At 43.7% G+C, this 17,027-nt stretch overlaps 1 protein-coding gene across 7 annotated transcripts in view; it reads right to left on the reverse strand.

Annotated features, from left to right (window-relative positions):
- Window positions 1-801: 801 nt before the first annotated feature.
- Window positions 802-17,027, reverse strand: part of gphnb (gephyrin b) — a 78,177-nt gene continuing 61,951 nt past the window's right edge. For 3 of the 7 annotated variants that reach the window (XM_025056933.1, XM_008313397.3, XM_017033804.2), the window contains exons 9-25: window positions 16,766-16,807; window positions 15,618-15,692; window positions 11,711-11,767; window positions 8,819-8,861; window positions 7,583-7,720; window positions 6,450-6,542; window positions 5,913-5,968; window positions 5,704-5,823; window positions 5,481-5,539; window positions 5,210-5,363; window positions 4,943-5,064; window positions 4,708-4,795; window positions 4,306-4,379; window positions 4,153-4,220; window positions 3,933-4,036; window positions 2,668-2,764; window positions 802-2,086 (exon numbers count right to left, since the gene is read on the reverse strand). In XM_025056933.1, coding sequence (XP_024912701.1) covers window positions 1,953-2,086; window positions 2,668-2,764; window positions 3,933-4,036; window positions 4,153-4,220; window positions 4,306-4,379; window positions 4,708-4,795; window positions 4,943-5,064; window positions 5,210-5,363; window positions 5,481-5,539; window positions 5,704-5,823; window positions 5,913-5,968; window positions 6,450-6,542; window positions 7,583-7,720; window positions 8,819-8,861; window positions 11,711-11,767; window positions 15,618-15,692; window positions 16,766-16,807 — 1,524 coding nt within the window. In that variant the 3' untranslated portion in view covers window positions 802-1,952. The remainder of the gene's footprint in view (window positions 2,087-2,667; window positions 2,765-3,932; window positions 4,037-4,152; window positions 4,221-4,305; window positions 4,380-4,707; window positions 4,796-4,942; window positions 5,065-5,209; window positions 5,364-5,480; window positions 5,540-5,703; window positions 5,824-5,912; window positions 5,969-6,449; window positions 6,543-7,582; window positions 7,721-8,818; window positions 8,862-11,710; window positions 11,768-15,617; window positions 15,693-16,765; window positions 16,808-17,027) is intronic. The other 4 variants (XM_008313398.3, XM_008313399.3, XM_017033800.2 and 1 more) reach the window with 4 other exon arrangements.

Genomic DNA, 17,027 nt, shown 5'->3' on the forward strand with positions numbered 1-17,027 from the left:
TAACAAACTAGCTACACGGCGCCCCCTATCCGTTAATCACCGAAGTTACCAACATGGCTGCCATATCCGTTAATCACCGAAGTTACCAACAACACAAACAAGTCAAGTCAAGTGCTACAACATTCAGCTTCTGTTGCACATCTTTTAACCTTTAACCTTTAAATCACAACTGGCAATATTTTCACCGTATATGTCGAATATTACACGTAAAACAAGTAGCATTCCTGTGCATCTACCTCACAGTAGGTCTTAAATTACACCATAAGGATAGAGACAAAAACAAGAGCTATGTTAATTTAGTTGTGCTTTTTTTGCTTGGTTGAAACAGACAGAGTTAAACAAACAAACAAACATATTTTAGAATGCAAATAACTAATTATTTATTTTTGTTAATTATTTATCGGTCTAGTTGATGCTAGTCACTCGTCCATATAGTATTATGGTAATGGTTTAGGCCTCTGCTGACACCACCCAACTCTGGATTTGGAAACTAATGGGAACTAAACCCAGAAAAACAACATGTTTGACACAAAGTGAGAATGATAAAAACACAAATTTTTTACTTACAGTCGATACAGGGAGCAGGTCCTCGTTGTGAACTCTGGTTCCTCCGAGTTTCTATAAGCAGGAAGATAAATGTCACATCTGCCACCTCTGGAATTCAAGTTTGTAATGTACAAATGGAACGCACCTTTAGTATGACGCCACTGGTCACCAATTCAGAGTCGTACGTACCAAAGAAGAAAGTCACTGCTTTTGCTTGACACAAATTTTATTAAAAAAAGAAACCCAACAAGAATGTTTTTTTTTACATAATCATCAAGGATTTTTATTATCTTAGTCTCTTTCATCAGTTTCATATCATTACAGAAAATGTTATAGTACAGCGTTGTTCAATGTCTCCTCATTGCTTAATAATTTCCTTAGGAGTGCTGGTCACATATATCTGTACAATATGGTTCTTGGTTTTTTTTTTTTCTGTACATTTTTTGTGAAGTTGGTTAAAAAGGCTGTCAGCACTTAAAGAAGCTGCTTCTTTTCTCTGTGTGTGTTTTTTTTAAATTACCTCTTAAATAGTTGATCAAATAAAAGATTATTTTCCCCAGGTTTGGCTCGCCCCTGGGGGGAGGGCTTGGGGCAGAGTTTACACCCGGTAACGGTAAATATAAGGAAGCTTCAGGGTCTGGGCTGACTGGGGCATGTCCCCCCCCTCCCCCCCATCTGGCTCTCCCAACATCACCTTTCCCTGCCCAGGCATTTGGCACTGCGCACATAAACAAGACTCACAAGATAAACAACAAGCAAAGCTCTTTGTGAAGCCATTATGATGCATACTAATGAGAGAAAAACAGAAGCGTCACCTCGGTGGCTGCTCAAAAGAGGAAGTGCTTCTTCCTCCCAGCTGAGCACCATGGGAAATCTGGAGTCTTCCTCAGTGTTTTTGTCTTCATTTTTCAAAAAAGCAGATTATTTTTTTCCACTAAAGATGAGAAAATAATAATTGTCTTTTTTTGTCCTGGCAGGCACCTACATCTGTCTATTAAAATGCTACTGCTATAGATAAGGTCTAGCATTGAACACACAAAGCAATTGCAATGAAAGGAACAAAGTTGCCTTAATATAATAATGATAATAAGAAGAATAATGATAATAATAATAAGAATAATCATAATAATATATTACAGAATAAATCTCTTTTTATAATTTGTTTTTTTCATTAAAAGTTATATTTTCTTTGTTTGAAATACTATAATCTTTTTAAATTAATTTTTCTCATATGTACCTAGGTTGTGATCAAGATGTTGACTATACCTCAACGTTATCCAAATCAATAAAAACTAGCTGTGCCGTTGCATATTACAGAATAGTCAATGATATGTGGACATGCACCGTGAACCACCCATTCCGACCCGCGCTATATGACGCCACCTCTGCGTCCCCCTGTGATTACATCATAGCCGGCCGATGACCATGACATCGACCACCTCGCCCTTGTGCAGCTCCACGTATTGCTCTGTTTTGGGAGGTAGCATCAGGAGCCCGTTCGCACTGCGCATACTCATCAGCCTGCTGCTCACCTGGTTCCCTGCAGCAGGAGGAGGAAACACTCAACATCAGACAATAAAAACACAACCTTCACAGAAACCACAAACTTGTACTACAATCCTACCTCAGAGTGCATATTTGTACCACATCAGGATGTACAGTATACTAATTACGATCACGTGCTTTAACTCTCCTTTTTTTAGGACACCTGACCGCAGCACCTTTTCTGCATCGGTCTGCATTAAAACAACTGGCTTCCATTGACATTCACTCATCTTTTCAGGTCACAGAGAGGCTGCAGACAAACCTAACAGTTCACACTTCGACTATTCACACTCAAATTCACACCACGTCAGCGTGAACGATTAACCTAATCCTACATTTTGAACTGTGGGAGGAAAATGGAGAGAAATTATTGAAACTTATTACAGAGAGAAGGAGCATCGAACCCATGACCTTCCCCCTTGAACACTGTAATGTCAATAAAACTGTAATTCTCATTGAACTAAGGAAAAAAACAAAAACAAATCTGTGCCGTTTCATCACTGAGACAAAGTAATGAAATGTTGAAATTCAAACGTGGTTTTAAGGAGGATTGTTCCGAGGCCCTGACGGCTGTACCTGTGCTCTGTGCCCACGGCAGAGGTTCCTGGTGATGCCATGTCAGAATGCAGCGGTGGTATTCAGGGCGAGGGTCCAACTTCACATCACAAGACAACTGGTGAATGAAAAAAGACAAAAACAAAACAGAAATGCTGAGCTTGAATCACACTGACGTAGTAAAACAGGAGCTCCCTGTCGTTCAGACTAACATTAGCCTGAGCTTGGTGGAAGTTTTTCTATCAAACAGGACTCGAACCACTGCCATTATTAGTATTGATATTTATAAACTCAGCGTCAACAGCTGCTCTGACTGTACTGAGACTGTTGTCTTGTATTTCTGCCTCTAAATACAAAAACGATGGAGGCAGAGACTGTGACTACGGGTGTCATCAAACATAAACACATGCTAATGTTGGCTCATTACTGAATGATTTCCACAAAGGTGGTTTCTGGCTGCGCCTGCTCAGCCAAACTGAAGGTTCAGTGTGTTTCTGCCATACTTGAACCCAGAAATATTTGGATAAAGACAGACTTTACTTGGAGGATTCACCGCCTTCCAGAAAATGCAAACTTCTTTAAAAATAACAACAACAAAAAAAAAAAAAAAAAGCCATCATCCTGTCGTCGCCAGGACATAAATAACGGCACCAGAAAATGCAAACTTCTTTAAAAAAAGAAAAAAAGAAAAAGCCATCATCCTGTCGTGGCCAGGACATAAATAACGGCAGTAACCAGACAGAACGGCAAACAGAGAGAGAGCAGCGGAGCAGCTCGACCAATGACGCTGGCAAACAGAGAGAGATTTTCAGCGAGCGCGTCTTGACCTGCGTCTGGTTCCATCTGCTGAGCAGAGATGATTTGGCTTGGTCTGTGTCTTTGAAGCCATCGGTCCCAGCACTAAGTGACAGTAATATTTCTAACTGCTTCATAACAGCGAGTGATGTAGCAGAAAACTCTGGATGGGAACCACCGTGGCAGGAGACCAGAGGATTTTTTTATTTATTTAACTTGACTGGTGTGAAGGAGAACACTTCATCTTTCCTGTTGGACATTTCTCAAAATATTTCTGACCACATCTAAACATCATTATACTGAACTTTAATTCTCTGCTTTTTCTCCAGTGTTGAGTCTCACTCCAGCCTCAGCCTCTGTGCCTCCCGGAGGCTGAAACTTACTTTCCCAAGAGATAGCTAGTACAACTATAAAGCATCTTGCGCCTGGTCCTTAAACACCAGTCAGACCGAGCGACGACTCGGCGTCTCGGACGACCCTTTACATCCTACCCTCGCTTTGATGATGGTAGGCCTAGGGTCCAAAATGCCCTGCATCTTCCTTAAGGCAGGGATGACGAAAAGATTGCAGGTGACAACAGCGGACACGGGGTTTCCTAGGACAGACGGACAGGGGGAGATAGATGGGGGGGAGGCAAAGGGAGGACAATATATGAGTAACATCTCTTCAGTGTTGGCTGAGTAAATCCCTCTTTCTCTCAACTTCACACACTACCTGGGAGGGCAAAGATTAGTTTGCGAGCACCGTCTATGTCCAAGGTGGCGAATGTTGTTGGGAGACTGAAAGACAGATAACGCACAGCAGGATTGGTTTGGGATTTCATTTTTATTTTTTATACCTGTGTGATTTTTTTTCTTTTCTTACCCTGGTTTCATGAAGACACGACCAAAGTGGATCTGAGCGTGAAGGTCGATGTCCATCACCTGCTTCAGGTAGTCCTGACAACGACAGCACCAACAAAGTTTATTAGAATCTATCATTTACACATGAATCATTTATATAATTATAAACAGTTACATAAATACATGTATGAGTGAGTATTGACTTTCTTGAGAGTTTTTCTTCCTCATATCTCTTCTCAGTTTTAAATGGATGCAGGTACTCCTCTTTAATCTTTAATCTTGAAAGTATCTCAGTTTTAAATGGATGCAGGTACTCTTTAATCTTTAATCTTGAAAGTCAGACGTGAAACCACTTTTGGACACAAGATAGCAGTAAAACACAGAACAAGAAATAAAGGCATTGGGATCTTCTCCTGTCACTCACCTTCTCTCCCATGGACACACCTCCTGAGGTGATGATGACGTCAGCACGGCTGATGCCTTCATTCAGAGCGTTGAGCAGGTCATCGGGGCTGATGGGAGCACACACGCACGCACACACATTGGTCAGAAACTCACAGAGGAGCAAACGTCAGGAGTAGGTTTAAAATTAGCAGCCGGGCTAAAAAAAAAAAGCGGAGATGAGGGATGAAGACTGTTTGGAGGATGTAAAGCCATACTTGTCTCCCACGATGCCCAGGTTGATGGTAGGGTAACCGTGCTCCTGGATGGTGGCCAGCAAGGTGGAGCGATTGCTGTCCCTGATCTTCCCAGGATGGAGGTCGTCTTCTGGGTTAAGCAGCTGTGACGGAGCAGGAGGAGAAATCAGTCGGTAAATACAATTTTATTAAACAACTCCGAAGCTCCCGTCCAAAAACCTGTACAGGAAGTGACAGTGGGCCGCACTCAAAACTTGGTAATAAAATGGAGGTTCCATCTTTTCTGACCTCATTTCCTGTGGACATGACGGCGACCACAGGGAATTTCTGGACCTCCACCTCTGTGACTCCAACTGTGGCCAGGAGACCAATTTCAGAGGGACCCATGTGGGTGCCCTTAGCCAGCACGCACTCCCCACGTTTGATGTCGTGACCAATGGGCCTGTGGAACATTTTAAAAAGTTATTGAGGTTCCCAAAAGGCCCAAGAACTTTAAAATACTACCAGGAGTGTGTCTTCCTGTTATAAGTCTTTGTCCACCATAGTTGACATCACCAACCTGATGTCCTGTCCTGGACGAGCCTGTACTAGGATTCGTACCTCCAGCTCCTCTGTGCCCTGAAAGACAAACCGTCCGTCAGGTCCGTCTGAGTCTGTCTCAGGTTCAGGAGAGACCAGAGGGGACACTGTGCACTGTCCCTTTAAATCTCACTACTCCACAGTGTGGGGACAAACCTCATATTTTAACGGTCTGTGTGTGTTGGGTAAAAACGCACACTTACGTCTTCAGACTCACGGAGGAGCTCGGTGTCCTCCACCTGCACTACAGCGTCAGCCCCACAGGGGATGGGAGCACCCGTCGTCACCCTCATCACCTGACCAGGCATCACTGTGTGAGTGGGCTGAACAGAGAGGGGAGAAAACCACAAGGTGAACGACACCAGGAACACCACAAACATTTGATATTAAACACGTCAGCGTGGACACAAACCTGCTCTCCAGCCTGGGATTCTCCGATGATGAAGCGGTCGCCCGGGCCGTCAGCCGCTGAAACAGGAAGTAGTTTGTCAGACATGTTTATGTCCAGGACTCAAGGACACAGTTGTCAAATGGACTGTGAGGGACTGAGGACTGACTCATATGGTTAAGGACAAGAACAAAAAAAAAAGTTGGAATTATCTTGAATAATCAGGATTAATTTTGATTAATTACAATAAATTATTATTACGCAGACTAAATATTTGTATCATTTACGTTTGATTAATTACAATAAATTATTATTATCATTTACATTAAAATCTTTTACATCACTTAAAGTTAGTTACATTAGGAATAACATTTTTTCACCAGACAAAAAATGTTACATTAGGAATAACATTTTTTCACCAAAATTTATAAATTATTGATAGTCAAAAGACCAAGACTCATCAGCCCTCAACTTAGCTACTTAGCCAAAAAAACTGAAATGTATGCTGTATAAAAATAGCAGAAATTGAGTCCAATTATTCGTTAATTAGATGTGACTTACCTCTCACAGCGTAACCGTCCTTTACAGAGGCAGGAAAGGGTGGCAGGTTGTCTTTGGCATAAACGTCCTGAGCCAGGACTCGACCCATCCCATCTGCAGGGACAGAGGAATGATCAATGATCAGTGAATTATTCAGTCTATAATTGAAGACGGTACAACATCACCACCAAGTGGCTCAAAGTGAGATGTGCGATGTTTGTGTGGCCTCGGCCTCAGATAGTAAGATAGTTTGGGCTAATTTGACAAAAACTAAGGTAGACCTATAAAAACGAAGTTTTCAACCTCTGACCTGGAGACATCTGAACGAATAAAAAACACTTGGCTACCATTTCTGCAGACTTCAGTTTAAAGGAGGTAAAGGCAGAAACAGACAGTAGTAGAGTGGGTGGAGGAGAGAGAAGCAGCCACTAAAATACCCCAGGCTGCTGTGGTAGCTATATATAGTGTTGCTGTGAGCCTCGGTGCTGTGATTATGTGGGTGTTAATATGAAGATCTAAGCTTTGATATCAACCATCTGAAGGAAAACAACACACGTATTACTGTCACCCACACAGGCATACTGTGTATGTACAGCACACGAGCGGCGTAAATTATGCAGCTCAGTATGAGAGGAGAACAGGAGTGTTCCTGCAGCTGCCACCGTAACAACATCATCATTATTATCACCACCACATGTTTTATATAACTGTGAAATCTGTTTTCTGTTAATAATAATAATAATAATAATAATAATAATCATAATAAAGTTAGAATGTCTGCATCACTGTTTAATTTCAAGGAACTCATGCCGTGGTCTGTGTTCCAGGTACAGCTCGTGTTTTTGTATCTTGGTGCTCCAGCAGTCAGGACCATCCGTGGGCTCCACCGCTGCGTGAGTCGATGGTCCGTGTGACTGACACTGTGACCTGCAGACATCAGCTGCTGACTCAGGAAGGTGTCCATCGGTGGACGCCAGAGACTGTCACGTGAACACGCAGCCTGCATCGATCTGAAGGCTTTAACACGTCAACGCTTCAGTGAGCTCGGCCGCCGATGTCAGCACATTTAACAGGATGGTAAATTGCAGATGACGAACGCGATGAGACGGCGGTCAGCAGGGAGCGCTCTCCCAGAGGTGTGCCTGTTGACTCACCTCTGTAGTTAATGATCTCGGTGCCCAGGACGGCGGTCATCTCCAGCACAGTGATGAAGGCCTTGTCCATGGAGGTGAGGGGGAACGGGGACATGCGGTGTCTTCGGGCCACCTTGGTGATGTCCACTGCACTGTGACCTGAACGAGACGGGAGACGTTAGGACTGACGTCACCAGAGAGGTCCAACACCTGTCCACTGTCTTCAGGTTTTGGACCTCTGTCTTGATCCCACTCAGATTTCAACACTACTTATTGTCCTGCATGTTTTTAATGATACTTGTTCCATTACTGCGGCCTCAGTCGACAAATCCTGGGAGACATCGTCGGGTGAAGTGTATTATTATTTAATTTCATTTAATTTATTTACTGCAAATAACATGTCTTGGTTTGTCTGTGAGGCAGTGACAGGCAGAATACTATTCCACTAGGTGGCAGAAGATGTCTTTCATCAATTCCTGCGCACATGTAAGTGTTTTGTTTAACTAAACAGGCCAAGACTTCATACTGAGTAAGTAAACTGCAAACCAACCTGGAACTATAAAATTAAAGAAGCTTTAAATTGTCTTCCTGCTGCAGAGTTTTTTTTTCTGTATTTGTAGAATTCTGGGGGTTGTTGAAACCTGTTTCCATGATTCTGTTTTTAAGGTAAAGATCATCAGGGTCTGATGTTTTAATTCCTCGCCTTGTAGAAGAGCTAATTCTGTCCTCAACCAGGATTGAACTGAATTAGTCCTGCTGGTTCACAGAAGGCCTGCGGAGGGTGCAGTTGTTCTGGCAGCCATGTTGGTCTAATAATATATGTCTAATAATCCAAAGGTAAAAGGAAGAAAGCAAGGTGTAACTAATGTGTAATCCCCCCTCGCTCTCTCTCCCTCTCTGTCTTTCTCTGCCTCGCTCTCCCACTGCTTCTCTGCCAAGAACAGACTCTGAGCTTTGATTTTCTCCCTGACCCAATTTCTTCTCCTTTAAACATACACTTGTGCTTCAACAGCATATTCTGATGTTTAACATGAGGCTTAACAACCTCTGGCAAAACAACACACACACACACACACACAAAGAGCATGCAAACAAACCGCAGCAGTCACACATGAACCAGACCTGCACTGTCACATCACATGCTTGTTTGAAGTCTATTTCTGGAGGACACGTGGTGAGATGCAGATGTGACACACACGCACACGCGTGCACACACACACGGAGCGTAGGCCTTTGAATCTGGGGCTTAGTACTCACTTGATCTTAGGATATTTTCTTTGCTGCTGCATCGTGACTGCACCTTGAGATGGAGAGGAGCGATTGAGAGCGAGAGACAAAGGGCAGCGAGAGAAAAGAGAGGAAGAAGAGGAGGAGGAGGAGGAGGAAAAAAGACAGAGGCAGCGGTAATTTGAGACAAACCAGGCGACTCTTTTTTTTTTTTCGACATGCTGGAGATGAAAAAAAAGATGTTTATGCAACAGTAAGAAAAAAAAAAGCACTGTGCAAGAGCAGTGTCACACTACACTGTGCACTTTGTCCTGCTGCTGGGAGATGGCTGCATCTCCTGCATCGCAATGATCACAATTATCACTGCTTACGTTACAGAGCTACAGCGTCACAGTAGAGGTGGAGGTCAGAGTTAGGAGTACACTACACATGTCACACTGCCCTGAGATTTGATAGAACAGCAGGTAAATAGATGTGTGTTGACAGTTTGGAGTGGACAAAGGCAACAACATACAGAGGTCGTCACAGATGTTTCAACTGCGCTACGGTGTCGACATCAAATGTGGAGGGGATGCGGTGTCGTAGCGGAGGACGTGGCTGTTCAGATGTGGTGCAGAAGACGTGAGGGTTCTGTGGGAATCACTGATGCTACGTGGAGGCTAACAGACTGAGCTAACTGTACATAATCTGAGGAAAAGGAAGGAAGGAGAGTGGAGCTGATCTGAGTTTCACAAATCCCCAAATTTTGAAAGCAGCACCAGCAGAGTTTCATACATTTAAGATCTTTTTAAAGATAAATATGATAAAAATAGTTCTTTAATTTAATGCATGTAAAATGCAATAAAACAATACTGAGAAAGAGCTTCTGATGAAGGTCTGGAACGTAACGCAGCAACTGTTTTCTTAGGCTAACTCTGAGACTAGGCTTTAGATTTTGTTTCACTTTTAGCAGCTTATGTTCAAACGTCTCTGTTTTAAATAAAATATTTGAATTAATTTGTTCAAATCGTTACGACTCATTATTAATTATGAACACTTAGGGGACTTTGGGGAAACTGAAGGAGAACACAGAATGAACCTTTAAAGCCAGCCCTCCACAGTCACTGTGAAGTTTCTGGACCTTTAACTAAATACTGTGTTATCTTTGAACCTGAGCTAACAGCAGTATCGGCTCCACGTGTTTTGGAGCAGAAGTGTCACATTTTGTGGTTCACTTTGTTCATTTTCGTACCCGTTGATTGACTTTACTGATGTTTTCTTTGTTTTTGTAGCACTTTTCTCTGCCTCCTCCTGATTCATCTCCCACTTCTCTCTCAGCTCCTTCAATACTTCCTAACTTTTAAAAAAACTTACTGATTTTTTCTCCAACCTGGACATAAATGAGTTGGGTTGTGGGCAGTGTGTGGCGTATGGAGAACCAAAACCCCCGTGGTGAAGGTGAAGGTCTCTCTACCCCCCCAGACCCCCCGCTCCCCTCATCGCCAGCACGACTAGACTAATACTGTGACACCACTGGGCACCAAACAGCCAAGGTGAAGTTGTGGGAGATGACAGGTGGTCGGACAGGGACGGAGGATGGTGGGATACGGATGGAGGGCTGGACAGATGGACAGAGGCAGTGGGAGGAAGAAGATGATGATGAGATTTGGTTGGACAGGTAGGAGAGAACAGTGACGTCTGGGAGGATGAAGATCAGCACGATGGAGTCCCACAGGCCAGAACGAAAAGTAAGACATGAAGCACGGACTAGACGGACTTCACTAAACTACAGAGCCCAGACACAGCGACAGTAAGAAAAAAGACAAAGAGACGACAAAGACCAACACGGTGGTCAGATGGCATCAACTAACAGACATCCAGCACACCACCAGACACGTTCAGCTACTGGAAGCAGGGCGTGTTCAAGGAGAACTCCGGTCAATGTCAACACAGAAATCTGTTGTTGGAGGCCATGAGTCCTGTGGTCAAAGGTCAAGTCGGAGAACGCATGGTCCAAACTTTCTGATGGTTGTGAATGCAGCCTTTTGGCTTCAGATCGTCTCAAAATATCAGTACAAGTGCATCGCAACATGAATAGTTTCTTCACAACAAACAACTGTGAATCTGTGAATTCACACTGGTCTGGTGTGAAAGTTTAACACTGCACCTCTCCAGAGCAGGTCATTTAAGCTTATATTAAAGGGCAGCACCAGCAGGGGGCGATCATTCACTCTATAATACTAACTGCCCGTAAAAGCTGCAGGATTAGTGACTGAATGCAGCCTAGACCAAACTCACACTACCATAAAACTGAGCTACATTACGTTAACTGCTGCTGTTAGCTTGAAATGCTAGGCAATAGCCTCAATGCTAATAAAAGTGTATTTTATTTCTGAACTGAATCCCTGTTTCATGGTTACAGGAGTAAACATACACACAGGTGTCTTGTCATCAGTGATAGTTCATGTTGCATTGCACTGGTAAGGACATTTTTTGTTTTTCTTACTGCGTTCACAACCAGACAGATGACTGTAGCTGCTGACGTACACGTCGGCACACGGACATCTAACAACAGAGCCTTACGTTAAAATCAACTGAAGTTCTCCTTCAGAGAGGGAGACAGAAACAGAGAACAGAGACGAGGAAGACAGACAGACGGACAGACAGACAGAGAAAATGGACAACAGGAAGACAGGAATATGTGAATATGAGAGACAGAGACAAGACAAAGTCAGGAGAGTGGACAAGAGACAGATTAAAGATGAAAAAAACACAGGAAGGAAAGGCTGAAGAGAGAGAGAGAGAGAGAGAGCTACGCAAGCCAGGACCACAGGGTAAGGACACAGAGAGTGGGGGTGTGTGTGTTTATTTTGCGCACTCCTTGGTGGAGGGTAGGACAGGTGGGGGTAAGAGGGGGAGGAGAGGAGGGGGCGGGATAGTTACTCGAGAGCTGAAGGTCCTCCTGCGATCATCTTTAAGCCCCTCCAACCTACACTGGAGCTAGTGGAGATAAAGCATTGAATCATAGGCATCAGTGCATCTGTCCCGGCAACGGCAACAACACCACAGACAGACAGGACAGACAGGACAGACAGGACGAGACTCACAGGAGGACGATGGGACGGACGGACAGACAGACACGGACAGAGACAGACAGACGGACAGACAAGCATCCACTACAGGCAACCCTGACAGAAGAGGACCAGCAGCAGAAGAGTGATGAACAGAGAGAGTGGAGACACACTGCACTGTGGTTCAAACTCTGGCTGGAGTCTCACCCTACAATAAGTTACTCCGTAAAAACGGACCAGAACAGGATCAGTTATTAGAACCAGGTAAATCAGGAATGAACTTTAGATATTATTTTATTTTTTATTGTTACATCTTTAATATATATTGAAGTCATGTATAAAATCATCTCAATTCTTCCTAAATGTTTACTTATAAAAGCTAGGCCAAGCTAACCCTGCTAACACCCTCTGTCTTATTTATTTGGGCTTTAGTTGCATGACCGCCACCTACTGGGACTACTTCATATTTGAAGATATTAGACCAGTGGTCCCCAATCCCTGGGCTGCGGACCGGCACCGGTCCGTGGATCAATTGGTACTGGGCCGGACAGAAAGAATACAGAACTTACATTATTTCCGTTTCATTTATTATCTGATTCTGAACGATGTTTTAATTAAAAAAACAGGATTCTCGTCTGTTCGTCTGTCCATGACTCACACTTGATACATGTCAAAAAAACAGTTTTTATCGTTTTATTCAGTTATATTTATCCACCACAGTCTAAAGGTCGGTCCGTGGTGCAAAAAAGTTTGGGGACCGCTGGTCTAGAGGACCTCAGCCAGCAACAGTAAAATTACAAAAATAAGAAAATGGAAAGAGAAGGTAAACCTGGCTGTAAACCCTAGAAATGAACGATTTCATTCACTTTAAATGATTTTATGGATCTTTTTGTGGGGATATTTTGTGTGTTACAGCTTTAATCATACACCTAAAGAAGTGATGGTGCTGTGGAGGAAAATGTCTCCTTTTTTTTTGCATTCATACCTGCATAACATTTTAAAATGTACTGAACGATTGTGATGCAAAATATAGAAGTGAAACACAGAGAAAACTAAACTGAAAAAAGGTGGATTATTACAGAGAAAGAAAACAAAATCTAAATCTAAAAAGGATCCCGTCAGTATCCTACTGCCTGCTTGGTTTCTTTGAACACACACACTGACAAACCACAGAAAATCACAGGTTTCTACTTGACTTTCTGAAGCAGTGTCCCATGAACCCTTTCACAGTGAGGTACCATTAACCCGGGAACATACGGTGAACCTGGGCGGCTACAACACCAGCCTGCTGCGTGGAGTGATGACACTGAGACGGACACAGGTGGAAAAACAAGACCTGGACGGAGCAGAAATAACTCCATAGAAACCATACCATCAGAGAGCCATGTGGAGGAGGAGGAGAGGGAGGGTGGGGGGTGGAGGGGGGGTTGCATATGGAGATGAGGAGACACAGACGGAGGTGTGGTAGGAGGTAAGGAGCACGGGTCACAGGAGCAGGAGTGGAGGTGTTTCAGACAGGTAGCAATGAGGAAAAAAAAAAAAAAAAAAAAAAGGCACAACGTCCAACATTCTCACTCCTTTCTAATCTGCCCTCTGCTGCCCACCCCCCGGTACTGCTGAGAGACCAACCAAGTGAGAGGAGAGAAGAAGAATGAGCTCATGAGACAAGAAGATGGTACCAGACACACACACACACCAGACACAGGAAACATGCTGTAAACACACACACAAAGTTCATATATTTGAAGGGCATATACTAGAGGGAGTATCGGTACTAGTCAGTACCAGTGTTGATGTGATGAAACTTATCAGAGTTTTGGATTAGCAACCTGCGCTAACCCAGTATTCCACCAGAGGGCAACAGCTCATTGAAATATTAGGTCTTTACAGGCACAGCATGGAGATAGAGCAGAACATACTGTATAACATGAATTAAAAACTGAGCAGGACCCTAACAGTATACAGTGGTGTGTCACCTGCAGGGCGGCGACCCTCTGCTTGGATTTTCACATTTACTACTACATTTATAGTCAAGGTACCTGGTACTGTAGGTAAAAGCTACACAACAACTGACCAAGGCTGGCTCAGGATCAGCCTTAAAGGAGGAAACATAAAAAAATGTTTGTATATATTTTGGAGATTAGGATTGTAGTTGTAAAAATACATGTGGAAAAGTTTGTGATTTATTCAGCGTAATCTGTACAAGCCTTTGCTAAACGAAGTTGTGCTTCATCAATCCTAACGGAGAGTAAAATATGGGTAACAATGCCAGGTGACAAAAACTTCACACACACACACAGGAACCGCATGGTTGCCACGGAAACAACCTGACAGCGGGTTGTCATGGAGATCTGCCAAGAAGATCCTTGGGCTGGTGGATAGGACGGCGGTGGCGTGTGTGTGTGTGTGTGTGTGTGTACGGTCAGAGAATAGTGAGTGTGGCCGGGTCAGTGAGACACGTGGCCTACAAGCTTAACGCCACCCAGGGGAAATAGATGGGGCCAATAACGCACCAGCAGAGGAGGCGCTCCAGGAAATGATGGGATGCTATCGCTGCAGTGCTGAGCTCAGCAGAAAACAAAGAGCTCGTCAGACAAATTATGCAAAAAAGAGTCGGATTTATCTGTCCCCCAGATGAGCTCTGAAAACGACTTCAAACGCCCGGCTTGTTGGTATGAGGAGCAGGACACAATACTCCTGTGGCTAAGTCTCCTTCCTCCTGGGGAGGGAAGACAGGAGAAAAGGAAAGAAGCCTTGGCTTTTCTCAGACTTCTTAGACATTTACTGAGTTAATTGTTTAAATAATGTTTTCCTCCCTATGTGGCAAAACCAGAAGCTAATGTCTGGTTTTGACGTTATCAAGCGGTGGTCAAATATGGCACCAAAGCCAATGAGGAGATGTTTCATTAGGTAGAGGATTGATTTCTTTCTGCTCTGACATTTAATGCCTCTGTGCCTGTGCAACAGCAACATGATTAAACATTCACTCCTGACGACTCTGGATTATTTACTGCCCTTACACACACACACACATGCACAAGGCAAACACAAATACACACAAACATAACGTCACATCGTCTGCGTACACAAACACTGTCAACAACAGACACACAAATCACACCATGGCATGTGTTCGGGTGGTTGGTGACAGGAAGTGACAGGAAGAGGATTAAAGAGAGAGAATGAGAAGAAAAAGAAAAAAATGTTGCTAACGACTTAACACAGTCATACAAAGAGCAACTAGTGAGAGGCGGCAACTTCTGAACTACTTTGATTTTAAGTCTAAGTTTACGTGGTTTCTTCGCCCACTGTCTCGTACCTAAGCGCAGTACTTCTCTGTACAAATATTCATGAGAATATACAGTATGTGTTGGTTTCAAAATGGAGGAAAATCCTGGTATTAACACATGATCGTCATCTGTTTTTGTTACACACTCTACAGAAATCATTTCAACGTAACAGCACTTGTTGAATATATTTATATATTATTATTCCCAATGATTCACAGTTCAATAATAACATTTCAGCTAGTATTTTCTAAATACTTTTTTGTCCAGGTTTTTTCCAGATGAAGATTAAATGTCAGTACCAGTTCTACATCTAGTAGTACTTTGTGTTTGTGGTGATTGTTTCTGGACTAGGGACCACGAGCTGAAACTGCATGTTGTTTATGTCAGCAGGTATGTGTGTAAGTGATGTGGTGAGGTGCATTGTGGGATGCCAGTGGCCTTGCATGCTGGTAGACAAGAGATGGGAAGAAGGTTGGCGGGTTTTTTTACCTGGTCCAAGGTAGAGTACCTTGACTTGAGCGTGATGACCTCATCCAGGTGAGCCCTGAATTCTCTCCGTGAGGCCTGAGGGGAGGGGGGGGGGGGGAAAAAGGGGAGTCACTCACCTTCATGCAACACACACACATGAACACACACACACATGCATGTACAACCAGCCTGCTCAACACAACTGACAGCATCGGTTAGCTGTTAGCTTCTTGTTATTGAACGCAAATACACACATCAGAGGTTCACACACACACACATACACATCCTGGAGTTCATTCAGTTCTGATGACATACGTCAATTCATTAAGTGAAGGAAATTCAAAACTGTCATCAAAAACACAATTCATTAAGTGAAGGAAATTCAAAAATGTCAAAAAAAAACCCACACTCATCAGATGCTGAAAAGACCCAGAGATAAAGTTGCCATCAGGTCGAAGTCGAGACCACCGTGGGTTTTAGTCTCACGTTCAAGTTTAAGTCTGGACCAATAAGAGCGCGACAGTGACGTGTTAAGTTAAAATACTAACCAACATCAACTTGATTCTCCACAGATTTATATAAAAAAATATGTCAAATAAAATGGTGCGACTTTGGCTTTTCTTCTTTCTTCGTTACCGTCCAATTAAAAGAAACCTGTTCTGTTTACAAGCTGCTGCAGGAGTAAGAGAAGCTGAGTTAAAGGTGCTGAGGTCAACATCACACACACACACACACACACACACACACACACACTCCACGTTGGTGCATTAATAATATCCCGTTCATTCAGATACATAATTCAGGCATCTTTCAACGTCAGTCCTGAGGTTGAAATGCAAATGATGGAGATGTGTGTGTGTGTGTGTGTGTGTGTGAGTGTGGGAACAAGGCCAAAGACAAGAACCAGAACAAGGACAGGTTCAAATTAGAGGGAAACACAACAACAACAACAACAACAACAACAACAACAACAACAACAACAACAACACGGCATTCACACAACCACAGAAGAAAACAACAACAACAAAAACACACACAAAGGAGACAGCAGGAGCGGAGCAGGCTGAGAGGAGGTGCAGGGAGGAGGCACACATGCCAAGCTGCAAAATGAACAAAGTGTGGAATGGGAGTCAAATCCAGCGGAGAGATGACGGGCGTACAGTAAGTACCTCAGCAATGCTTAGGGTGGAGGAACAGGAGGGGAGCCGCGCCTGGTGCCACGGGAGAGAGGAGGGGAGAAGAGAAGAGGGTTAACAAGAGCCAGAAGCCGGGCGGAGCGAGGGGGGGTGGGGGAAGGTCAAGAGGCACACAGAGACTGGACGGCTGGAGTGGTCCCTCAGGAAGGTGGACCTGGACCTGGATCTGGATCTGGATCTGGATCTCAGCTCTCTGTGTGACTGTCTCAGGTGGTGCCAAGGCAGCCAGGGGGGA

The sequence above is a fragment of the Cynoglossus semilaevis genome, chromosome 7 (genome assembly GCF_000523025.1).
Source record: "Cynoglossus semilaevis isolate Cse_v1.0 chromosome 7, Cse_v1.0, whole genome shotgun sequence".
Lineage (NCBI taxonomy): Eukaryota > Metazoa > Chordata > Actinopteri > Pleuronectiformes > Cynoglossidae > Cynoglossus > Cynoglossus semilaevis.